The 26,151-nt window shown below is 39.6% G+C and overlaps 2 protein-coding genes across 4 annotated transcripts; one reads left to right on the top strand and one right to left on the bottom strand.

Moving 5' to 3' along the window:
• The first annotated feature begins 585 nt into the window (after nt 1-585).
• Nucleotides 586-2,195, top strand: sft2d3 (SFT2 domain containing 3). Its single transcript, XM_084119511.1, has one exon. It carries the CDS (start codon nt 1,265-1,267, stop codon nt 1,940-1,942), a length of 678 nt encoding a protein of 225 aa, XP_083975637.1. The 5' UTR covers nt 586-1,264; the 3' UTR covers nt 1,943-2,195.
• Nucleotides 2,196-5,073: 2,878 nt separating this feature from the next.
• Nucleotides 5,074-26,135, bottom strand: wdr33 (WD repeat domain 33). 3 transcript variants are annotated; one of them, XM_084119497.1, is made up of 23 exons: nt 25,599-26,135; nt 23,178-23,390; nt 23,023-23,091; nt 22,825-22,929; nt 22,606-22,701; nt 22,343-22,494; nt 20,724-20,821; nt 16,710-16,836; nt 14,918-15,072; nt 14,749-14,827; nt 14,507-14,617; nt 14,112-14,206; nt 13,937-14,023; nt 13,694-13,833; nt 13,422-13,574; nt 12,579-13,316; nt 12,405-12,468; nt 11,439-11,679; nt 11,279-11,350; nt 10,861-11,006; nt 10,671-10,772; nt 9,612-9,806; nt 5,074-6,189 (listed from the first exon to the last, which is right to left on the bottom strand). In XM_084119497.1, the coding sequence occupies exons 2-23, from the start codon at nt 23,379-23,381 to the stop codon at nt 6,020-6,022; spliced, it is 3,399 nt and encodes a 1,132-aa protein (XP_083975623.1). In that variant the 5' UTR covers nt 23,382-23,390; nt 25,599-26,135; the 3' UTR covers nt 5,074-6,019. The 3 variants fall into 3 exon arrangements, with proteins under 3 accessions (XP_083975623.1, XP_083975621.1, XP_083975622.1); XM_084119495.1 differs by lacking the exon at nt 10,671-10,772; XM_084119496.1 differs by lacking the exon at nt 10,671-10,772 and having other exon boundaries at nt 25,892-26,132.
• Nucleotides 26,136-26,151: the final 16 nt, after the last annotated feature.

Genomic DNA, 26,151 nt, shown 5'->3' on the forward strand with positions numbered 1-26,151 from the left:
GACCGTTACAATTGCGTAAATCAATACAATAAAGCTTGAAATCATTTTGAAAGTGAGAAAAAATTTGGTTTGGAGTCAGACCATTTAATTTTATGAATGTGAAACTTTCAGATAAAAATTAACATTAATATGTCGAATCTACTCAGCTGAACAGCAATGCTCAATTTCTTCTTAATTAAACTTCCATATCAATCCAAAAAATGTCTGTGCAATGGGGAAAAAAAGAAATAAAAAAGAGGTTTCTCTTTCACCTTTACAGATATTGCAAGAGTAGGGCCTAATCAATATTTCGTTTTCCAGCACGTTTTAGGGTTGTTTTTCTCATGACCAGATGGCACAAAATCTCATCTCAGCACTATTGGCTACGCTATTTTTAAATATCTAAATATTAAAATTTGTCAGCCGAAACAGTTTTGAGGTTAACTGATCTAATTTGGTGTCTCTGGAAAATAGTGAACTATGACACTGTATTATGTTGAATATCAAATATTATCCCTGGTAGTGGACCAACTCACCCCTCTTTTAATATTTGCCACTTTGTGCTATAACAAGCAAATTTGCAAATGTTTCTTTTTATTTCCTATAATAACACATTGGCTGATGCATCATCATCCTGCACGTGCTAAACCTAGCCTATATTTAAATATGTTACAATTTAAAAGTAGGCTGAAACCACATTGTTCTTAAGGGGGGCATCTTCCCCCATCATACCCCATTTTCATTATTTTAAAAGAGGCTTCTTTTACTTTGTTATTAATGTAGAATTTATCCACTATTCGACCATCTTTGTGCCAATTCTAATATCCAAACACAAAAAATAAGCTGGAGGATAAACAATGCAAGTATATTTCTAATGTATTTAAGCTATTCGATTAAAATGTACTTCTATTTGTACAGATACGACATTAAATTGTGTAGCATATGAAGAGAACGAATGCGACTGATCGAAGAATTAAGTTTGTTGAATAGGCCTATTGCATTATGCAACACTTGAGACAATACTAAAGAATGCTCCAGCACAGTATATTATATAAGTCTATTATGCAATTATAAACATTTGAAAGAAATAGGTATAATAAATTGGATTTAAGGTCATTTTGTAAAGTAGATATACATTTTTTTCCCCTTCATGCTCAACACTCCAGTCCAGTAGGTTTGCCAACCGCCATTAAAAACAAAAGAAGAAGTCCAGAAACGTCACTGTGAGACGTCATCACAATGCCACAACAACTTCCTGTTTTCGTTCCACATATCCTTCTGAATAATGGCAGAATTAAACCGAGAGCTCCAGGAATATTTGGCTCAGTCTAAAAGCGGCGCTAAGACGATATCCCAGTCCAGTTCCAGCACAACCATAGACTTTAATGAGCCGGAGTCGGTGCCCGAGAGCTGGTTCGGCCGGTGGTCGAGTCCGTTCTCCAGAGCCAGCAGCCGCGGAGCGTCATCATCGGGCCCGGGCTCGAGCAGCGGCTTCTCGTGGCCCTGGTCATCGGAACCGGACCCGTGTTTACCGGGCCTGAGTCGATCCCAGCGGCTGGTCGCGTTCGGGACGTGTATCTTCTTCTCGGCTCTGTGCTTCGGGCTGTCGGCGCTGTACGCCCCGTTGCTCCTGCTGAAGGCGCGCAAGTTCGCGTTGCTCTGGTCGCTCGGCTCCGTGTTCGCGCTGCTCGGCGCGGCGATCCTCCGCGGACCCAGTAAACTCATCGCGACCCCGACCCCGGGCGGCGCGGTGTACCTGTGCGCTCTGGTGGGCACCCTGTACGCGGCACTCAGTCTCCACAGCACCCTGTTCACCGCGCTCGGGGCCGGCCTTCAGATCGCCGCTATCGTGGGTTATATTGTGGCTTTGTTGCCGGGTGGGAGTGCAGGGATGAGGTTTGTGGGTGGCATGGCAGCGTCTGCTATTAAAAGGACTATAACTGGTAAGACCATGCCTATATGACCACGGACTAAACAAACATTTTACCATGGAAACTTTTTTTTTGGAGAGTGACTGGACTGGTAGATTGTGAAACTCTGGCTGGCTCTGGCTTAGGAATACAGTGTGAGCAGCACTCTCTGGATGGGGATCTATACAGTTTGTAATTTTCACCACAAGGACCATATGTATGACCAAGACATCAATTACTACTTGACTTTTAACATGTCTGAACTGCTTTTGAAACTGAGCTTTATAAATAAACTTACTGAATGTATCTTGTTCTGTGTTCTCTACATCATGCCCTTTGGTCTTAAGGAAGATAAGCCATTTATTTCATGACAGATCACTTTTGTATCGCATACAATGATCAAAAATGTATAGTAGTGGTTCTCTATCCTGGTCTTTGAGCAGAGATGTTTCCCATGACACACAGTATTGGTCAGGGTTCCTCAAATCCAGTCCTAGAGGGCCACTGGCCTGCAGAGTTAGTTCCAATCCCTAATCAAACACACCTGAACAAGCAAATCAAGGTCTTCACTCACTAGGGATGAATCCAAAATCGCCCCCAACTAATAACGTTCACTATGGTTCAGACACCACTACAAATGGCTGTCTTCTCAAATAACGCCCTATTTGAAGCGACAGCCATTTGTAGTGGTGTCCAAAAACATAGTGGACGTTATTGAGTGCACCCATTCAATCCCACAATGCACCGCTGTGACGAGTATACAACTGATGTACACTCAACGGCTGTCCGAATTCGCTCACTCGTTTTCATTCACTCCTTCAAGTGAACAATATTAGACTAACTTGGGGAATAGTGAATGAGGGTTTAGGGGGCGATTTCAGATTCAGCCTAGACAGTTGCACATAGGCATGTTTGATCAGGATCTGAAGTCAAGTCACATTTGTTTATTTAGCGCTTTTTACAATACAGATTGATTCAAAGCAGCTTTACAGAGATAACAGGAAAATTATGCAACAAAATTTGTGTCCAGAAGAAAATAGTGTCACAGTCCAGCTTAAGTAAGTTCAGTGATGTTTCATTTTTGTTGTAAAAAAGTTTAGTTCATTTATATATATATATAGCCGTTCTGGAGAAAACAGTGATGCCATCGTCCAGCTCAGTTCAGTTCTCATATAATAGTGTCAATGCAGGTAGATCAATAATATTGTTGAATATTAAATTAAATGTTAAATTTAATGTCCCCAACTAAGCAAGCCAAAAGCCAATGGCAACAAAGGCGACAGTGGCAAGGAACCAACACTCCATCAGTGGAGAGAATGGTTTGAAAAAAACCTTGGGAGAACCCAGCCTCAGTCGGGGGCCAGTCCTCCTCTGGCCAACGAACAAACAAGTGTATGATTATGATTCAGGCAGCATTACAGGTCAGAAGTCAGATTGGACTGGAACAATCAGAATATTATCCAGTAAACTCAGAATTAAACTCTGCAGGACAGTGGCCCTCCAGCGCTGGATTTGAGGAACCCTGGTATAGGTTCTGGAGCTTTTACTAACGAGCTGATGAGTCGAATAAGGCGTTTGAAATAATGGAGGCATCCAAAATTTGATTTGTGTGAACAACTTGAACACTAGCGAAATCTACATTGAGAACGTTTCCTTTCCACCCTCACACAAAACTCTCGATTGCTTGAATTTCTATTGAGATGACTGGAGTTTGCTTGTGAAGTTTCGCTGGGCAATGGTAAATGTGGCTGCACCTTAAGATCCACTAAAATAACTTCCCTCCATTTTGGAAAGAAGCTTTTACCCTTAAGTGGCGCGGGCACATTTATAATTGCTCTGTGAAATCCAGTCATCTCAAAGGTAATTCACACACTCTAGAGTTTCGCTTAGGGCAATAAAAGTTGCAGAGGTGCAGATTTCACTTGTGTTTAAGTTGGTCAAGCAAATTAGTCACGTTGACCAACAAAGTGTTGAAATTGAGCGGTTTCTCATTTATCGCCACACTATTGACAATGGACCTTTTTTGTCAAATAATGTGCAAGTCAACACTGAAGGCAAAAAAAAAGCTGTGGGACATATAACAAATCACAGATATTCAGATACAGTGTGGTTGAGATCTTTGCATGCTCTCACAATGCATGACTTCCATGATGGCTCTCCAGACAGCAATCATTGTAATGGTTTACCTTTTGAATCTTCAGAGATGTGTAATATTCAATATTTCTCCCCTACTCATTCTATTTGATGATTAATATTCATGAGCAGCAGTTCTCTGGTCAAGTAAGATCAATGTGAGCAGTGCTGTGATGCTGCAGATGTAGAACCAAAACAGAATTATCGACTGGAAAAAAATGTAGTGTTGCACAGAGTCGTAACCAGGCCCGAAACAACGATTCCAGCTGCAAGAAATTTGCCTGTTCACACTGAATGCAAAAATGGATGGGGTATGAGGAAAACATGGGGATACAAAACAGCCAATCAAAACGGTTTTCCTTCTTTGCGCATTCTCCCACACTTGCAACACGTGTAACGTAAAACACATACCTTCTTATTTATAACTTCCAATGCCTCGCTAGATAAAATGATTTTAATTGTTTTTTTCATGAAAAAGAGTTTGTGTGCGGGCAGAGCAGAGCTAAAAACCCACAATGTGTGCTGCTCTCTGTGGTTAATTAGGACAAAAACTATAGAAGAGAGAGCTTGAGAGATTTATTATCGCTTTGTCAAATCTGGTTAGGACAGGGTCAAAGCTGGGCTGCTCTGTTCTCCTGGTGATCTACCTTCCTGCCAAGTTTAGATGAACTCGAAACACACCTGAACCAATCAAGGCTTTGGAGGTGATTAAAAAATACACATGCATGTAAAGGTGGGTTGAAATGAATGAGCAGTCTTTTTCGCTCCACTGACTTCCTTCCAATCATACCCATGCAATTGTGGGAGACTGGAAATGCAAGCTCATGAAAAAATTAAATAAAAAAGTTTGTGAACTGACTTGCACATTCACAACGAGAAGACGTGACTAATAGAGGATCTCAGTCTAGCGTGACTTCGCTTCTGTAGGGAACATGGATCTCCAGAAGCAGGACTGACACTCCCACCTTCAAGAGTTTCTATAACTCTTTCAGTGTAATAAAAACACACAAAGGAGTGGGTGAAACCAAAGTAACGACAAGAGCAGACAGAGTTTACATAAATTTTGCACATTCTATTATGGTTTCATACAAAAAAAGGACAAAACAATATGACAATTTTGTGACAAACTGTACACATAGGAACAAAGTCTGCAGCTTCGTCTCTCAGAGTAGCCTGGTAATGTTACAGAAATATTATCTCCATTATTTTACATAAAAATGAAATTAAATAAACATTGCTGAGTCACTGGGGAACGAAACATTCAAAAGACCATTTTTCTCTAGTAATAGACATAGTCCTCAAGATGATGCCTAGAGGCCTTTACCTAGATTGAGTGGCATTTGCTGGCTGACAGAATCTGACTGAGGAATTCAATGGTACACAATATGTTTGATACATCAGAATCATTGAGGCCAAAAAAAAAAGAAAAAAAAAAAAGGAAAGACACAGGGGGCTCGGGTGCTGGTACAAATTCAGTTGCCATTGTCCAAGTGAACCACAAAGCAGGTCAGCTGCTCAGTGCAGGGAAGGGATTTCTCTTAAGCATCTACACAGAGTTGTACCATGCATCACAAATACAGTTTCCTGGACCACAAACACAAGTCCATTACAAGAGATGTTTCTTGTCACACCATGATGTGTCCCCGGTTATTATTCTCACAATTGACGTAAGATTAGAACAAATCCCACGTGTCACAAGTACACCAATCAGGTGGCATGAGGCATCATAAGCCAAAACATTTGGCCATGGATAACTGGTACCCACCACCTTCCGTCTGATACATCATAGAGAAAAAGCTAAGCCTTAGCCACCAATAAAGGGTCCCACGCTGATTTATACTGAAGTGCTTCCAGACATCTGTCCAAGCCTGGAAGCACCTGAAAACTGTTCAGACCCTCAAGGAAGCTGATTTTGTAGCCATGTGTGGTTCTTTGTTGTCCCCTGTCCTCATTGTGGTTTTGCCTCAGTGTTCCCAGAGAAGCAGGCGTGACCATTACTACCGTCCGCGACTGCCCCTCATAACACCGCGTGGAGCCCCTCGTCTGACATTTGGACCCACATTGGGACCAGGACCCCCTGGGTTAGGCGGCCCACCACGGCCCCATCCACCTCTTCCTCCCCGTGATGGAGGCCCATACCCACCTTCCTCTCTTGGTGATGGCCGACCTATGGGGAGTTGGATAATATTAGTATGCAGAATAGGGCTGACTTCTAATAGTCGAGGATTCAACGATTTGATTCGGAGAGGTCTGATTCGACTATGAACCTCATAGTCGAATAGTAGGGAAGTGTTATGTAACCAATGAGCAGCAGCACACTACAGGCCTGTAACGTCCGGACCGCATTTGTTAGCATTTACGTTTTTTTTGGCTCACAATGGCTTCTAAAAAATCATCAAAAGTGTGGGAGTATTTCGAGAAGGTTAAAGATGACCCAAAGAAAGTTAAGTGCAAGTTGTGTCAGCAGCTTCTTTCATATCACACGACGACAACCAACATGGCGTATCATTTGAAACGGGTAAGGCTTGTTAACTTAACAAACAAAAAACAAACAAACAGTTCTACCACTCTTTTGTCAATACAGACATAAACCCTATATTATTATTAGGGCTGAACGATATTCTGTTTTAACATCGACATCGCGATGTGCGCATGAGCGATAGTCACATCGCCGGAACATGCGATGTGAAGGGTAGTAGCACCCATGGTGTATTAAGAGAACGGTAGCACACACAGTAAACACGAGTTTGTTGTATGGCTTGTTGCTGGGGTGACGAATGATGATTTCGTACCAAAAAGAAAGTCAAAATATCTTGGCTATATAGTCGGCTATTTGGGACTATTTCGGCTACAAAAAGGAGGATGTTGACCAAAAAGAGGTAGCCTACTTTTCCTGGAGTGTTATAAAGTTGTGGATGGTTGTCTTTTTTAAAAAGTCTTTTGTCTTTTATTTTCCGTGTTCGCATTTATGAGGAAAAAACAATGTTACGTGACAGTTCTCCATTACGGACGCGACCGCACTGAAAGCGGCACTAAAAGACTGCTTTGAAACTTTCACAGAGACCTCAAACAGAAAGCACAAAGCCTTTCTTTAAAACGAATTTCGTTTTGTATTAATTGTATCTTAATTTTAATCAGTGTTTCATTATCCAATTTCCTGGATTTAATAAATAAAAAGTAAATATAACAGAGATATGCTATACGGAGGCGCAAGCGCCTGCCTGGAGTTTAAGCTATCATCCATGAACAGAAACTCAGCGTATAAGGTAGCCTACTCGCCTCACACACCTAAAAAAAAAATAGAAATATATATATATTATCTACAGAAATCTCTACTTTTAAACAGAACCATTCAAAACAAAATAAAACTATGTAATCCGAAATGTGCATTTTTCTCCGGCGCGTTCACTGCGAAGATCGCGAGTTAGTAGGCTAGCCTATCGTCAACTTCATCTTTGCAGCCGAAACAGAAAACATTTGTTTATTAATAAACAATTAAAATGTTTCATTGAAATATTTTACATATTCATAATCATTACTTTTGCTGGTTCTGGTTCTTAGTGACAGCTTTTAGGTGCCGTTTACATGAACGTGTCCACTGCATATGAGAGAGAGAGAGAATACACTTTTTTTTTTTACTTATTTTGAGGAATTGTAGCCTAATAAACAAACATCTGTTAAGAGCGCCGCCACGTTGGATTGCGTAGAACGTTCACCGAATTCTTACAGAAATATGTTCTAATTTTGGAATAAATTTTGGAATAAAATATTAAGTGACCTTTTTGTCACTTGTAATGAAGCTTGCTTATTAGTGAAATTATTATTATCATGGAATGGTGGTAATTGACGTTAGCCTGGATTGATGGCTCGCTATATCGCAATATATATCGTTGGATATATCGTTATATAAAAAAGGTTCGACTATCAGTCGACTACGGCAAAATCTAACGAATCAGATTCGACTATGAAAATCCTTGGTCGAAAACAGCCCTAATGCAGAATGCCATATTATGCATTTTACTTGAGAAATCAAATTTTCCTAGAGTCTTTGATATATGAAAGGTAATCGTAAAACGAGGGATCTGCGAATTGGCCTACCTGTGACGCCAGAGAGCAGCGAAACACCGCCTCAACAGAAGACCAACACCTAATTCTGTAGCCCTGCCCACCAATTTGCGCATGAATTGTAATAGGCCTACGTGGCGCTAAACCAGATCGAGCTACCAAGCAATAAAATGCCGCTGAGGATTACAAAATATTGTGCAGTGCCTGGCTGTGGAAGAACACAGTCTCTGCATAAGCTTCCTTCGGATTCCAATTTTAGGAATGCGTGGTTGAACTTTATTCTTAAGGAAGTTCCAGCTCGCGTGGGTAAGACATTGTGCATTCGATCTCTTCATTTCACCGCGGATTCGTAAATAAGACACCAATCAAGGCTGGATTTGCAGACAGAATGAGATTTAAAAACGACGCTGTGCATTGCTGTATATATATGCTGTATATTGGATCTGACAGGAATGGTGCAACACACTTATTTGAGTAAAAAATGTTTTTTATATGTGCTATTACATTGTTACAGATCATTTGATATCTACTGATCCTGCGATTCGTGATGAGACTCTGGGTCGAACATGTATGGGCGAATCATTCCGGTTGGCATTTTTCCACATGGGAAGTTTTCAAACAATTCCCCACTTGAACTGACGGGGAGCCGAAACTCATTTTAATATGCAAAACTGTTATCCAATCATAGCAGTGGGTGTTTACTTCCAAGTCGTCAATGCTTCAAGGCACGCCCATAAAAACTGAACGTTTCAGGAGCTAGGCCCAAAAAAAACCTTAAAAGCCAGTTCATGACCCCTTTAAAACAAATCATTCACTACGTTTACATGCAGCCAATAACCCGTTCAAAACCGGAATATTAGCAATAACCCGGTCGCGCACGGCCATGTAAACACCGGCAAAAACCCGAATATGCTCATATCCCAGTTTTTAAAAACCCGAATATGATCCCTGGGGTACCCCTTTTCTAACCCGAATATTTGGTCATGTAAACGCGTATCGGCATGTCCCCATCAAAAGGAACATTGATTTGTGTTCTGCGCATGTTCTATTCGCAAGGAATCTTGGTCTTTTGAGTAGAGACGGCGCATACAAAAACCCGCGTGCAGTATACCGGAAGTAAACAAGAAGTAGAGGTAAACATGGCGAGACGCAGCACAGCACCACACTTTTGGAGCGAGGAGGAAAGCGCAAACAAAGGCGATCGCTATCTGCCCCGAACTATTCATTATCCGCGTACTGCTGCTGTTGTTGTTTGTCTTTGGATACAGGAAGAAGAATCGGAAATGACGCATATTGCGTCTTAAGGTTGTCCGTACGTCCAGACGCTAACCGTGCGTCGCCGTTTACATCGGGATATTGCCAATTGATTACAAATTCCATGTATACAGGAGTAACTCTCTCTGCTCACGCATGTAAACGGGTTATTCCGAATGTTTCAGAAACCCAAATAGTGACCTTAACCCGACCATAACCCGAATATTGACAGCTTGTAAACGTAGTCATTGTCACTTATCCATCGCTCACCTGCTCTGTCATCAGGCACTGCACCAGGGGAGTCCATGTCACCAGTGCCTGGTCCGTCATGCCATGGGCGTTTGCGTGGGGGCAGCGAGGCCATATCCATGCCCTGTAGAGAGGAGGAACGCTCTCTACTGGCTGGAGACGGACTGTCATGTATGTTGTGGTCTGGCCGCTGACCATCCCGATAACTCTCGTGACCTGAACACACACATACACACCAACATGAATTTGACTGGATCTTTGATGTTAAGCTTGAACTATGCCTTTACATAAAGCTTAAGTTTAAAGTACACTATGGGACTAAGAAAAAAAAATCCTCAAACTGCTTTACTGTTAATATTATGCAATTATCTGTTTTCTTGAAGCACATGTGGACACACTATATCAAGTGTAGACAATGTTTCAAGAATATAAACCTGAATAGAGCTTTGAAATTTACTGTGTAATAAGTTCTCTCATGAAAACATCAAAAAAAGTAAAAAAATAAATAAATAAAAATTCAAGTGGCCGACACAATAGCAGTTTTAGGCTCCATGTATGTTTTGATTTTTACTTTGTGCTGAAAAATGAATCTAAACAACAAAGAAATGAAAATGGAGCAAGACAATAATTAAGACAGAGATGGGCATCAAGGGCTTTCCGTTCTTCATAAAGAATTCCAAGTAAGGTTACGGGCTGCCCACAAACTATACCCTGTTGTCACCTAGTCTAATATTTAAGGTTTTAAACAGACCCCATCCTGTCATCTCCTCATTGGTCATTTCATGTCACTGCTCTGAGTGCTCTCACTACATTGCTTACACTAAAAGATGTCCTTGTTTCTGAGGAAAGTTACAGACTATGTTGGAATCCTCACACCTAACTAGCCGTCATCCAATCTGGCTTTGATCTGACTTTTTTGTTGCAAAAAAAAAGTGTCTGTGACTGGAAAATGTGGGCTAAAATCATTTAGTGTGCACTCAGCTTTATGGCCTCAGTTAAAAAATGGGAATTTGCTCAAGTACGTCTTACTGCACTGCAACAACAAGAACATTTATTGGCATCCCCTTCATGCACTTCTACCTGAATCTCGCCCTCCCTCCCAGCCCTCCTGGTTTCTTCCTCCTTCATAGTGAGAGGGATAATCATCAGGAGTTGGGAGAAGCCCCTTTCTTCCTACACCACCTAAGAAAGATGTCATGTTCAAACCTGACACCTCAGTTTTAATGGACGCAACGTGAGCTCAAGGACTGGTGAATGGAATAGGATCTACCTCCTCTTGGTGGCCCACCACGTGGTCTTCCTCTTCCTCCCCATCCTTGGCCCATGTCTTCTTGGGAATCAAAGCTCTCATCTCCGCCATACTCCTCTTGAAAGCCACCCATTCCACCACGCCCACTTGGGCCACCTCTCCTGTATCTGTACATTCAGAAACAGACAATAAAAATCAAGTATTTATCAATCAGTGGACAATTCTGGTCTAAGATCAGAAAATGTCTGTACAGGCTCATGCTAAAGAGTATACTTTGAAACGGTTGAACGATCGACAGGCAGAAAAGGAAGCATACCTCAGACTTTAGTGTCATGTTTCAGTCTTAAGAATCATTTTGAATAATTTGTATTTCTTTCTTTCTGCCAGAACACAGTAAAGCTAATTCTTGGCTAAATCTCAGGTTGCACGCAACACTTACGAATCATCTCCATGCGGTGGCCGTCTCTGCCTCTGGTCAAACTCCTCACCAGAACCCTCATACCCATCATACCTGTAAAGATGTCACCAGACACAAATTTCACATTCTATTCCATATAACAATCAGAATATATATTCATGTTGTGCTGAATGTAGCATACCTGTCGTGTCCCATGTACTCTCCATCATGTGAAGAAAACCTTTCCTGGCCCTCCCATTGGCCTCCTCTGTGACCTCCAGAGTATTCCTGTCCAGAACCCCCAGGGCCTCTTCTCCAGCCCTCTTGATAACCTCCATCCTCACCCCAGTACTGGCCTCCATCAGAGCCCTGACCAGCTCCTCCTGGGCCTTGTCGCTCCGATGGGGGTCCCATGTGATGGTTAGGTCCTCGAGGAGCATCTCCTGATAAAAACAGACAAGGAGAGCACAAACAGGTCATTATTAACTTTCACACACTAGTTTTGATTAAATCATCTTGCATATGAGTTATTAAACCTTAACCATAAAATCACACCAGAACATTCAAATCTGCGTTGGCGTTGACCCAGAGAAAGCATTTATCAGCTTCACAAATATTCTTTTCAATCACACAGTACAGTATCATTATTTCTGCTACAAATATTCATAATCACAGAAGTACCAGGATAAAAGTTTATAGTTTGGATAAAAACACTGATGTCTACAGAAACAATCAAAACAGAGCGAATAACCTTTTGAAAGTAACTTGGTGCTATAAATAACAATTGTATAGATTACATTGTTACACCACCAGGTGGCGACAAGTGACTGATAAAATGTCATTGAATCATTCATTCAAAAGATTTGTTCAAAAACAGATTAATCCAGTAATGAAACAAGTGAATCATTTATGAGTGAGCCATTGAATCATTCTTTCAAACCAAGTTTTTAAAATAATTCAGATAAATTAAACATTTTAAATAGACTGCAGCAATTAATATTTTATCAGAACCTCTAGTAAATCACGTTATTTTGTTTAGTTGTCTGATCGGAATCATGGGAGAATCGTGATCGCTGTTCGAAACCAAAAAAACGTGATTCTCAATTTTTCCAGAATGGTGAAGCCCTAATATGAGTAACTTTTCTTCCTTCAAGAGGTTGAGCATTACCTTTCCCATTAGGACCCTGTTGTCCCATCCCATGCATCATTGACTGAGGCCCAGGATTCTGTCCCTGAAAGACATGCACAAAATTTCAGCAATAGAAGCTACTCTGACATTTATTCAGTTACATCTCTTTGTCCTAAACATTCACAGATGTGTTCATTCCAACGGTTTCTTCACCTGGTTGAACTGTCCTCGGTTTCCATCACCCATGTGTGGTGGTTTGCCTTGCATGTATGGTGGAGGGCCCTGCATATTGCCTGGAGGTCCTTGCATGTTTCCTGGTGGCCCCTGCATGTTGTTTGGTGGTCCATGCATACCCCCTGGAGGAGGCCCCATTCCATGCATATTTCCCATGCCCTGCATATTGCCATGAGTCCTGGGTGGAGGCCCCATCATACCCCCTTGCATGGGTCCCTGATGGCCCATCATGTTTCCATGAGGCACGGGCCCCCTCATGTCCTGATGCATCATTCCACCCTGTGGAGGCCCCTGTCCTCGCGGTGGTGGTCCCATCATACCGCCTGGAGGTCCACCAGAACCCGGGGGCATTCCTCCAGGGGGGGGTCCTTGCATACCTCTGGGGCCAGACATGCCAGGAGGACCCTGGGGTCCCATGTTCCTGTGAGGGCCAGGATGACGTGGAGGTCCCATCATGCCCTGTGGAGGAGGACCCTGGTGCATAGGTCCTGGTGGACCCATTTGGCCGGAAGATATGAATGGACCAGGTATTCCACCTGGTCCCACTGGAGGCATGTTGTGCGGCATTTGTTGTGGAGGCATGGATTGAGGGAAGCCTTGTGTTGGAGGGGGCATCGGACCACCCTGCCCTGGAAAGGGAGGCACTGGCCCTGACTGTCCAGCAGGGGGAGGCATTCCCTGCTCTTGTAATTGTGCCATTCGATCCATCTTCAGTTGCTATAGACAAAAATATATTTTTTAATAAATTGAATTAACCAGTGTTGATTCACATCATGTTTACAGCACAATGCTAAAGCTGTACATGCAAGCATATTAGCTGACCTCGAGCAACATTGGGTTGGTATACTGCAGGGCAGCCATTTCCTGCTCAATTTCTGCTTGCGTCTTCTTCTTGCCATCTACTTTCTTCTCATCCTTCCTTTCTTTTGGAACCTCTCCAGGAGCCATTGCTGGAACCTTATTCTCTGCCCAGGCCTATTGAATGAGATAAAAAGTGAAGGACAGACAACTATCCAAATTTGTATCTACAAGATCCAAACCACAGTATGTCTGGCAGTGCTACTAAAACATATGTGTAAGTCCATCATACTGACCTGTTGAAACTGAGCTGGAATAGGTTTTGCATAAGGAACTTTTTTAGTCGGGGGCTTTTTTTGGTCCTTCAGCATAACCTCTTCCATTCCCCAGTCCAGCCCAGGGATGCTCATCTCAGGCTCTGCTACCATATCTTTTCCTAAGCACACAATCACAATTTATCAATAACCAACAAATTACCTACACATGAATACATTGAACGTCAATAAATAATGACTGTGATCATGTATGTGTGTGCTAACCAGTTTGTTCTTGTTCCATGGCAGCCTTCAGTGTTTCTGGGATTCCCATGCCCGGAATGGCAGCAACATTATTGGTCTCCATGTCATCTAGAATTACCCCAGGATAAAGCATTATGAATTCATATGTATATCCTCTATAAGGCTTCCAAATCGCAAGAGGTCAAGGGACACTAACCATATTCCATCCCATCTTCTGACATTCCAGGCAACAAGTTCAGATTGTATCTGTCCCGCATCTTGTCCCCTGGCCGATTCCTTGTCCAAAATTTGCTGAGGGAGTGATAGCAGAGCAATGAGCTAAAATCTATGCATTTTAGGTTTACAATTTTAATTTCTTTGTTTCTGACGGTTCACTTAACTGTATGGAATTTATTTAATTTATGAATGTATTAATTTAAATCTTAACAAAGGAGTGTGGTAAATAGCATATTGTTTGCTGCAACAAGAAATGTAACAAAACTGTTATCGAGAATTGGGAAACTTCATTGTTATTGGTATTGGCAACTGAAATTTTGGTAAATGTAACAAACCTTGTGTCAACCACATGAAAGTTTTGTTACACTCACTCACCTGGTATGGTCGTTAGACCCAGAACACAAGATGTGGCCCAGTGGATGCCAGGCTAAACTCCAGATCATTCCTTCATGAGCCATCTCCATTCCTCCCACTTCTTTCTCCACACTAGCAAAATATTTCAACCACATTATCAGTCAAATAAAATGCGACAAAGTAAAATTTGTGACTAAATTCAATGTTCAGTTTTGACTAAAGCTACCATATATGGATACAGAAAGCATCTGAACGGAGCTTACCCTACATTCCAAAATAGCAGCGATCCATCAGAGCCTCCACTGGCAAACATGCCTTCATGAACTGGATGCCAGGCAACAGCTGCAACCAAGTCGAAAAACAAGAGTATAGCACACACTGCTTCACCACCACAAGAGCCATTCATACACTTTCTCATTAGGATTATAATACCTGTGGCTTCTTTCTTGTGTCCTCTAAAAATCTGTAGCTCCTCTTTGAGGTTGCGAATGTCAAACAGTTTGCATAAATGGTCACGAGACGCCGTCAACAGCCAGTTGCCATTGAGGTTCCACTTCACCTCCATGACAGTGTTTTTATGCGCATGTCTGAGGACAAAACACAACCGAAAGATTAATAGCCCCACTTAATCGCTTTTAGTTGATCAAGTACTCCAACCCTTTAGCATAAAAAGATTTTCAATGCAGCTACAACCATTTTTATTGTTAAATGGCTTAATACATCGAAGTAGCTCTTATCAAACCATTTGCGGTCTGCTAATTTAGTATATTTTTTAAAGTTTATTTTTATTAAACATATAGGCATGGTTTAATTTCTCAGTCTACAGTGTAAAACTCAGAAGGCCTCAAGTCATAGAGTGCACTGTCTCCCTTTTAGTAGCTCTGAGCTAGGACTGTGCAATTAATCGTAATTAATTTTTTATTCTGGCTTCCAACTATTATGAAAACAAGATAGTCAAGGTAAAATGATTATTGCACCTTTATTTCCTAGCCAAAACGTAACATCCAAATCAGCCAAATAAGTGAGCGTTGTAAAATGCAGTCTACTGTTGCTATTACTGCTTACTGTTTGATATTAAACAGTGTTATTAAAAGCACATTAAGCCACAAAAGAGAAACTGTTCCCCAGGTGGCGGTTCGAGATTGAGCTGAATGCGGATAAGCAAATGGGCTTCAGATACGCACCTAAACATGTATACAAAAATGTCAAAATGCCTTTTTGGATAGTATTCACGTAAACACTGTGGGTTAATGTACGCAGTAAATGAGTAAATGTACACAGCTGAGAAAGAACACATGTGTAACAGTATATTGGATCTGTGCATCAGCTCTTAAAGTGACAGCAGCCTAATATACCTGCTGCATTCTGTCATTAATGAAAATCAAACAACAAATGACAAAAGGTATTCAGTGAGTGATTTTCCTAAGTAGCTTTAATAAGAATTAATGTATATTCAATATTTACAGTGAGACTATGCAGTGTTATTTTACATTTGATTATTAAGTCTTTTTTATAGGCTATTACATACTGTATCTGAATACCACGGTTAGTGCATCTTCCTGAAATGAAAACACTGTTTAATTTGTATTTTCATTCTCTTGTAAGTATTTGTCAGTTTTGTTTGTAATTAGTTTCTTTGTTCTTATTGTATTGCTGACCGTTTAATTAAGTAATTGTTTTGAGGACCCTTTTCTTACATTAGTTTACAATAGTATTGTTTTTTTGAAGTATTGATAACTGTGAAATTTCCCCGATATTTAAAATTACTCGTATCGTGAAATAAGACTTTGATCATATCACCCACCAATAATCATGTTAAATATTCTTGATTATGATTTTTGCCATAATTAGGCAGCCCATTCTGAGCACCAAATGCAACAACGATAAGGAGATGCTTTTGCTGTTGTTGAGATGTGTAAGTGTCGAAGGATTCATGCAAGAAAGATTAAGATGTGCACCTGTTATTTTCCTCTGCTTTAAGAACAGGAAGAGGATTGGATTAATACAAATCAAGGATAACCCAACGACAGACCATTTGTTGAGCAAAGTGTAAACAGGTTGGAAGAGACTGTATAAGAATGAGTTTTGAGTAAAATTGTTAGATAATCAGCTGACATCTCTGCTTTGTTAATTGAAACGAAGTATATCTTTTGACACCTTGATCTCCTGACTCGAGAAGTTTCTACAGAGACAAAGATTGACTTCTGCCACCACACTAACTTACAGTGTTGCCAAACTTTGTCCAGTCTTTGGGTCCCAAAATTTGATAGGTTGCTGGCTGTCTTTGCTGCCGGACACCACCAAACCCTTTGTGGGATGCCAATCAACACACTTCACGTCTGCTCCATGTCCTGGAAACATATGTAGGTTTCGAATGAGTTTGTGACATAAAAAGAGAAACATATTGTGTATTTGCATATATTTTTCTTTAATATTTCAGAAAAACATTGTTACTCAAGAGTAACACTTTTATTGCTTTTGATCCCAAATCAATCATTATGTTCCATATATATGTGCCATAATATTTTACTACTCATTAATAAGCAAAGCCAGCCTAAGTAAGCCAGAACAAAACACATTTTATTGGATTAAACTCCATTATTAATCAAGTCACATGCCACTGAATTAGCAAAATAATAAATCTCATAAAATTCATAGACAAATGGGACACTTTGACTATCAAATAATGGCATTATTTAAAAGGGCACATCATGTGATTGTCACAAAAACATAGCTCAGAATAATAAAGTTAGCATTAGCTTGTTTATTCATTTATATTAATGTCTGGGTGAAGCTGCATGAATCCTGCATGAAAGCTGTATTTTTAGTTGACAGATGAATGAACACTTGTGTGTTTGCACAAACATGAGGAAAAGAAAGAAAGCCTATAGTTAAATGGAGTGAAAATCCCTGTTGTAAAAGAATGCGAGTTCTGTTTTTATGCAAATCTGTGAGATCTATTTAAAAGTAACTTAAAAAACTTTAAAAAAAGCAAGAGTCCTATTTTTATTAATGATAAAAATCAGGCTCATTCTAGATCACTGTAACAGATAATAGTGCTATATCTTAAAAGACATGTAGCATTCAGGAAACAAACAACAACAAAAAAAATGTGGAGATAAATTTCATATGTGAAAGGTCTTACAATGTATGAAACCTGTGCTAATCACATTTTTTCATGCGATACTTTATTTGTTTACGGTCCCAAGTCTGAACATTTTACTGCCAAATTGACAATATTGTGCCTTCTTTAATTCATTATTATTTCAATCATATGGAGATCCAGTAGGTCATAAATTGGATGAAAGTAATATCTTCTCTTTACTTAAATTTCAGGGCACTTTGTCACTGTCTTAACTTCCAGCAAACTAGCATAAAAAATAAAAAAAAAGTATATGCATCTTGTGAGGTTGAAATATTTGACCTCTCAAAAGTACACAAAGTACTCGACTTGAGTTGTTACAGGACAAAGGTTAAAAACCTAACATTAAGCACAAGCTTTATTTTTTATGTTTTATTTGATCACAAAGCTTCCATACCCAGTCACTCACATTATTTTTTTTGCATTAATCACACATTGAGTTTTCATGTTTTATGACTTTCTATAGACGTAGTGGTTTATATACTGTACAAACTTTATTCTATCCCCTTACACTAACCCTACCCATCACAGAAAACTTTCTGCATTTTTACATTTTCACAAAATTAAATAAAAAAAGATCACTTAGTATGATTTATAAGTTGTTTTCCTCGTGTAGATAAAAAAAAATTTTTTGGATAATGCCATCTTTGTGGGGACATTTTGTCCCCATAACGCAGGACATACATACACACAAAAGAAAACATCTGAGATGAAAAGGACTGGCACTGTTATTGAACTGAATATTAAACAACAATAATAAACTACAATCCATAAGTCCCACCATGTGTCAACTAATGGCATATTTTTTTTTTTTAAGTAGTTTAAGGTATTACATGTTCTTCAGTTTTATTACTTTTCAAACAAGAAGCCCATTACCATGTCTGTGCACTTAAGGTGGAATATTTTTTCCAAAATGGTGAAAGGTCAGGTTATACATGTCTCGCATACATAAATGAGTATGTTGCTGGTATTGAAAGAGACAAATGCCTCATCTTCACTACATTGTAATAAACACAAATATTTCAAATTATGCCAGAAGGATCAACTCTTTTTAAACTAAAAGCCAACAGAAGTGAGCAGCAATTTTTCTTAAAGTGCTGAAACAGAAAGTACATTGTAACGAGCGATATACAGGCAAGTGACGGTTTAGAAATGCTACAGTACGTGCAGAATTATTAGGCACGTTGATTTTCTGATCATTTTTTTTTCCCAGGCACATTTTACCAATTCCAAACCACATTAATCTTAATAACTACTATTATTTTTGTATTTTATCATTTATAAGTGATATATAATTGTTCATGAAGGCTGGAAATGAAAAACGCCTTATATTCAGGTGTGCATAATTATTAGGCACGTTTTCTTTTACAGATAAAATAAGCCAAAAAAGAGATTTAACTCGGACTGAAAAGTAAAAAATTATGAAATGCCCACGAGGAGGATGCAATACTAGAAATTGCAGTTAAGGCATGACTATTGGACAGTGAAATGTTCATTGGGTCAGACAAAAACAGGTGGAGAAGAAAAGATGTAAGGTGAAGAATTAAGTGTGAAACCATCAGGAACCCTTTAGTCTCCAACGTCACCATTTCCATTTTCCAGAACTGCAACCTCTCTCCTACCCTGAAGTCTGAAAAATGAACTCACAAAATGTGAGCCAGACTCTGGAAGATGAATTCTTCAAACAGTGGTGCGAGAGGATGTGGTGCTGGTCCTTCAAAGTCACTCTCAATCTGTCTATAAAGCCTATAAAAAACAGTCTTCATGTATTTTACTACACTTCAGCTTGTGAATCTTATTAAGTGGGGTCATTTTTTAGGATTCTTTACCCAACCGAAGTCTCTGAGATCCTGACACCTTGCACTTCTGGAGACTCCAGGTAGGTTGCAGTTCTGGAAAATGGTGGCGCTGGAATCAGGGTTCCTGATGGTTTCACACTTAATTCTTTTGCAGTGAACACGTGTCTTTTCTTCTCCACCTGTTTTTGTCTGACCCAATAAGCATTTCACTGTCCAATAGTCATGCCTTAACTGCAATTTCTAGTATTGCATCCTCCTCATGGGCATTTCATAATTTTCAACTTTTCAGTCCAAGTTAAATTTCTTTTTTGGCTTATTTTTTCTGTAAAAGAAAATGTGCCTAATAATTATGCACACCTGCAAATAAGGCGTTTTACATTTCCAGCCTTCATGACGAATTATATATCACTTATACATGATTAAATACAAAAGTAATAGTAGTTATTAATATTATTGTGGTTTGGAATTGGTCAAATGTGCCTGGAAAAAAAAATGCTCAGAAAATCAACGTGCCTAATAATTCTGCATGCACTGTATATGCTAACCTAACTCAGCAAGTTTAAATTTGATTCTGTACTACAGTGCGACTTTCAAAAGCAATACATGATGAGAGATGGCTTAATGCTTATTCTGTTTAGCTATAAGAAGCTTAAGTCATAGGAAAAAAGGTTAGATTTTTTAAGATAACTGATCATCACTAGATTTGATAATCTGTTTGAAAAAAAGATTGAGAAACAAAAATATTTAAACAATATCTTAACCTTTCTACTACAAAATGTTTTTTTGGCAGTAGTACTGCGGCAATACTGCACCACATTATTAATGTTTTTTTACACAAGACTTTAATACCCAAAACACAGGGTTATTAGACGCAATAGTTTGCAGATACAAGCAATAAAATGCTCATACAGAAAGCTTTTTTTTTTTTTCATGTTCATGTGCATTACATTTCCACAAGAAATCAAATTAATTCCTAAAAAAAAAAAAAGGTGTACAAAACACTATTAACAGAGAAAACTATATCTTTGGCATTAATAGATATCATAAAAAAGGATTTATCAGTAAAATATTAGTTATAATCTCAAATAAATAAATCTCTAATAAATATTTAAATTGCAGACCCATGAAAACTGCCAAAACAATGCAAGAACATGAAACTGATACCGCCAGCCCATGGTAAAGTGTGCAGATTTGTGTGAAAGACAACATGAAGACTTGTGTTTGTGAACCCAGATGACAGTGTAATTTTGTTCAAAGGAAAGCGTTTGTGAATATCTCCACATCTTATATAACATACCTCTCAGAATTCTTTCCTCATGACAGCGCAGAAAGTCCCAGATGCGTACAGTTCCATCATCAGAGCAAGTGGCAAATTTATTATCCGTAGGAGAGAAACTGAAGACACAGCAGGGAGAGAATCAACAATGAAGGACAACATAGCAGTTCTCTGTGGGCTGGACATCTTTACAGGGGTGCTTTGAGTTGATCTGACAAGGAACCATCCATCTCTTTAGCTGACAGCTCACTCTACAGAACAGTCTTATCATACTCTCGCTTCATTTTTTTTTTCACATCTCTAATTTAAAAAAACAAAAACAATCAGATGCTAAAACTATGTGGGCTGCTCATAGACAGCACACAAGCTAAAAGGATTGCAATAGTTAAAACTGCCCACACATTTCCCTGTATTCTGAGCCCTGTCGTACAACATCAGAAGTAGGAATGAGCATATTAAAATTATTTACTTGTTTGGTTCGATCAGTGAACACAATCATCTCTACACAGACCGCTCTTCCTTCCAGAGGGCACACAAGCTGGTTCAAGCATTTGGCAAAACTGAGCCTGCCTCAGTTTACCAACTGACTCTTTGACCTCCAAAAACACACCATTACTTTACTATTTCTACAGACAAATGAAGCAGAATTATCACACCACCTAACACCATGAAGTACTAGTGTTAACCACAGTGCTCAAAAGTTCTTAAGATTGCCACTGAAGTAAGCAAAAGCCTCTCTTCAGCAGGTTTTACTTCAACCCATGAGCCATTTGTATAAATTGATAACACTGGCTTTAAATTTGTGGCTTCCTTTTTTGTTTTTAAATATTGTAGGTGAAATTGCATTTTATTGCATCAGAAAGAACGTTACATGCCCTGCATTGTGTCTGAGTTAACAGAATGAAAAGGAGAGTGCCAGTGAATAAAAAAAAAACCTGGATTTCACTGTGAATGAAAATGTTGCCATGTGCATTTATACCCGTAGAGTTGCATCGAAGTGAATATCTGACTTATTTATTCTTAAAAATCTTTATTTAGAGGCAGTATTTTTATTAGGGAAGACTTGGTTTATGGGACTGACTGAAAGTGTGGCACAGGCTCTGATGGCCAGTCGGGACAGCACAGCTCCTGTCTCATTGTTAAACCATTGTGAACTGAAACTTGAAGTTGTGTAGGTTTCCTACAATTACACCAGCGCAAGGACAAGACAAGTCCAGCACCTCCAATACGGAGGCTCCATAAACCCTTCCAACAAACACGTTAGTCCCTGAGGGTCTTTTTAACGGACGTGTTTTTTGTTTTTTATTATTCTAGACTGCATGTTTCATCACCTTAGAATATAAATAATTGGAAATACTTTATTTAAAAGTGTGAGAAATACACCTTTTCTGTACAAAGTAATTATGTATATAAAAGATAAGGATACATAACTCATAAGCCACAGGTGACAAATAAATGCAGTGTTGCAACAACAACACACACACGTGTCAATAATAAAGGACATGAACATTGAGCAGCACAGGGAAGAGTATATCAGAACTGACAGCACTGAGGAGAGCCCCCTACAGGCAGAGCCCTGCCACTGCAGGGGCAGTAACAGGCTCGGGTTAACTACAGAAAATGGTAGATTGTGTATAGACCTGGCCTCTCTAATCGCCTCCTTGTGAGCCTGGAACATCTTGACGTTATTCATGTTGGACTGCCAGTACTTCACGTAACCTCCATGGTCAGCAGTCAACATCCACATGTCATTGTGAGACCAGGTCATTGCCCTGACAGGGCTATCATGAGCCTATGAGAACAAAGAGAAGAAAATTTGATAAATAAGCAAGGGCCTTTTAGCAAGCTTATGAGGTTGAGGCAAGGTGATGTGCCTCAAATCAAAAACATGGCCTCTGGTTACCTGCAGAATTGTCTCAAAGTTAAACGTGAGCCCATTCCATAAAGTGAACTCCCCGCTGGAGGCACCCGTTACAAGCCGCCTGCCTTCAGGAGTCCACTATAAGAAGGGAAGTAAAGTATACAGAAATATTTAGAACAGCCAAAGGACTTGGTTTTATGTGGAAAATGATGTATTTCAACTAGCATAACATACTTTTTAAAATACAAGCCTAACACTTACCCGCACAACAAAAACGGGGCATTTGACTTTGTTGGTGGAGGTTCTGACAAACTTTGTTGTAACAGCATTCATAGAGTTATTAAGCATACCAACTGGAGGAACAAGCTGCAAGAAAAGTAAGTATTTTATTAGATATATAAACTTGAAGGAAAAACATACAGAGCTGAGCAAAGTAGTAGTAGTAGTAGTAAAACATACATCATTGTAGCAGCCTGCATCTGGTTGAATAGCACGGAAATCTCGATGATCTCGCTGCCACAATCGATTCTGAAATACAGCAATTAGCCAAATATTAAGACTGCTAGAGGAGGGAGGCTCTGTTTATGTTTAGTAATTTTTTTTCAGGATTATACCTCAAGATATCTGATGACAGATGGATTATAGTCAATGGTCTTGCGGTTGACAGCTTTCCTCATGCGCTTGCCATCAAAAGTGAGCTGCTGCATGGCCTGCTGCTGGGCAAAGTCCGGCCTCTTGTAGAACAGCTGCCGAGGAGCCTGGTGCTGGAACCGGGGCATGTGGAAGAACCGGGGAGGGGAGCCGATATCGGTCGCCATGTTTGACACCTGGAGATGTGAAGGGAAGGACATTTACTACGGGTTTCGGCTCACTTTAAATGAACAAAACTTAACCAATTGCACAGGTCAATGGAAAATGTAACATAAAGAGAGACAGAGAAGATATTAACATCAAAAATCACATCTGCGCCATAAGACCATCAACTGGTGAATAAGAAAAATCTCATTCTAGAGCACAAGGAAACTGTGAACTGCATGTCATAACTTAAGCAGCAACAACAACAACATAAAATAGATACTGCAATCAATCAATATGGTTCTTCAGGATGTGAAAAGAGTATTCAGAAAGAATAACCAGAGTAATTAAGTGAAGATAGACAACAGTACACAAAATAGGGTAAAGACTTTGTAATCAATCCAAAGAAATTATCATAATTATAAATTGGCTTCCATTTATAGCAAGCTATGGCATGGTGCAAGTGATATCAAAGCAACCCCAAGTTGATTTTAGAAACCTTTTCCAGGGCAGGATAATTTTACATGTCAGAGAACTAACATCAATGTTTGTTGGTGTTGAGTATCTGGAAACACACTCCATGCTCAAAATGAACTGAACCATGAATAAAATAGGGCAGCATCTAAAACAGTTATTAATGTTATTAAAACTTGAAACACAGACGAAAACAGACATTTACCCTTAACAACTTTTAAGAAAGCAGCACAAAGAGAAAAATCCCAAAAATCAAAGGCCTTTGAGTGAGTTCACGTAGCGTCGCACGTCAGAACGTAGGCTCACTATTGGCCGACGCTGGTCATGTGTGTGATGCTGGCCAATAGCGAGCCTACGTTCTGACGTACAACCCAGAAGCGCTGCACTGTTACACTATGTGAACTCACTCAGAGGCCCACACAGAAGAAAATGAATAGTTGAATAAAGTCGTTATTTTTGTTTGTTTTTGCGCACAAATGGTATTCTTGTCGCTTGATAAACTTATGGTTGAACCACTGTAGTCACTTGGACTATTTAAACATTGTCTTAACTAACTTTCTGGGCCGGCAAGTTTCAATAACATAGAAGCCTATGGAGGAGTGAGCCAGCTATCAGATTTAATCAAAAATATATTTATTTGTGTTCCGAATATGAACAAAAGTCTTACGGGGTTGGAACAACATGAGGGTGAGTACTGACAGAATTTTAATTTTTGGGTGAACTAACCCTTTAAAGGATAAAATATTTCACTCAGAAGTATATAATTGTGTGTCAATAAAATTGTGGCGTGGTCAGGGTGGCTTGAGTCCAATCCCATTCTGGACCCCTTCTGTGTCTATGGCTGGAGCACTGATTCTCAACTGGTGGGTCACATCCCCCCAACAAATTAGAAATCAGTTCTGTATCCGTTCAGGGCTAATTAATCTGTCATTTGGTAGATACTAGTGAAATTATGATGCTGGTTGAGGTTGGCACATAAAGTACATTTTTAGGTTAAAAAAACAAAAAACACTTTCAGTGTGTTGGGTCACCACTTGATGTCTAATGTAAAATCTGCATCCTGAACCAATACCATTTGCGAAGCACTGTCCCGGAGTACCCTAACCTAACCCAAATGATTAATTTTTGAAAAACATACATTTTATTTCACCCTCACAGAGACTAAGAAATTCATACAGCATATTGTGCATCATCCAGTGGATTATTATACATATAAAAAGGCACTACACATACAATCAAAACCCAGTTCTTCTGCACAAAATCATTAACATTACCAGAAACTTAAATGAAAAAAAGTACTTTTAACAGAATAAAAGTGAGAACATTGTCTGTGACTAAACGTGTATTTTGATATATGACAATATAGATACTGTATGTATGTGTGATTGATTATATATTCAACTAGTTAAGAGTAAACTTTATCAGTAGAAGGAACGAATTTAAGAGACAAACATTTTGTCCATCCAATGTCCTTTTCGCAAATATATTCCGAGTCGACTTAGAGCAATGTAAATGTTAAGAAATCTTCAGTTATGTGGGTAACATTGACGTGTTTGTGAAGACCAGTAATACATTTTTAGAGTTAACGTTAGTTTCATGTGTTTTCTTTAGGTGGCGTTACATCCCGCATTGATGTAATAACGCAGAGCTCAATTACAAACAAATTTAAAAACCAACAAATCATTGATCAAGTACTAAAGACATGTATCTCTTAAATGCAGACACTAAAACAAAACGTGAATTGGTGGTTGATGCATCATTTATACCTGTAATCTCTTGTTTGAGGTCGTAAATGTCTCTTCAGTTCGAGGTCTGTTAGCTGTTAGCCGTTAGCCAGCTAACACACAATACCTGACGCTACCACAGGCCCTCACAAACACGGCACATTTCCGCCGTCTACCAAAATGAGAATAGAATCTCCTTTTTAAAAAGCGTTTATTTGAGAGCAGAATGTGTCCACTGAAGCAGATAATTGTGTGCTGGCTGTGAGCGGTTATTTCTTTCCTGTCTCCCGCAAAGCGTGTTTAAATGGCGCCCGGTCAATACTTGAGAAACTCACCCAAAATATCCAGTGCTGACTGAGTCTATATACCTAAATTTAACACACGACTCTTCCTTGTGGAGACTGTTGTAGTCTCTTTCTGAAAATTAAATGTCAACTGTCTTCAAATTACGCGTCAATTTAATATTTTTTGCATTAAATTGCCCCCCCTGCCTCCATCTCGAGGCTTCCTCTCATTCTCGTCGCTTTGAACTCCAAAACGACGTCATGACGTCAGACGTATCGGCGGGAGAACTGCGTCACGGCATGTTTATTTA

This window comes from Abramis brama, assembly GCF_963993115.1.
Source record: "Abramis brama genome assembly, chromosome: 7".
NCBI classification, from domain to species: Eukaryota; Metazoa; Chordata; class Actinopteri; order Cypriniformes; family Leuciscidae; genus Abramis; species Abramis brama.

Coding starts and splice junctions, on each gene's coding strand:
- sft2d3 (XM_084119511.1), top strand. CDS start 1,265: ATGGCAGAATTAAACCGAGAGCTCCAGGAATATTTGGCTCAGTCTAAA.
- wdr33 (XM_084119497.1), bottom strand. CDS start 23,381: ATGGCGACCGATATCGGCTCCCCTCCCCGGTTCTTCCACATGCCCCGG. Junction 14,618..14,748: donor CTGCTATTTTGGAATGTAGG/GTAAGCTCCGTT, acceptor ATATTTTGCTAG/TGTGGAGAAAGAAGTGGGAG. Junction 13,317..13,421: donor CCAACCCAATGTTGCTCGAG/GTCAGCTAATAT, acceptor TTTTGTCTATAG/CAACTGAAGATGGATCGAAT.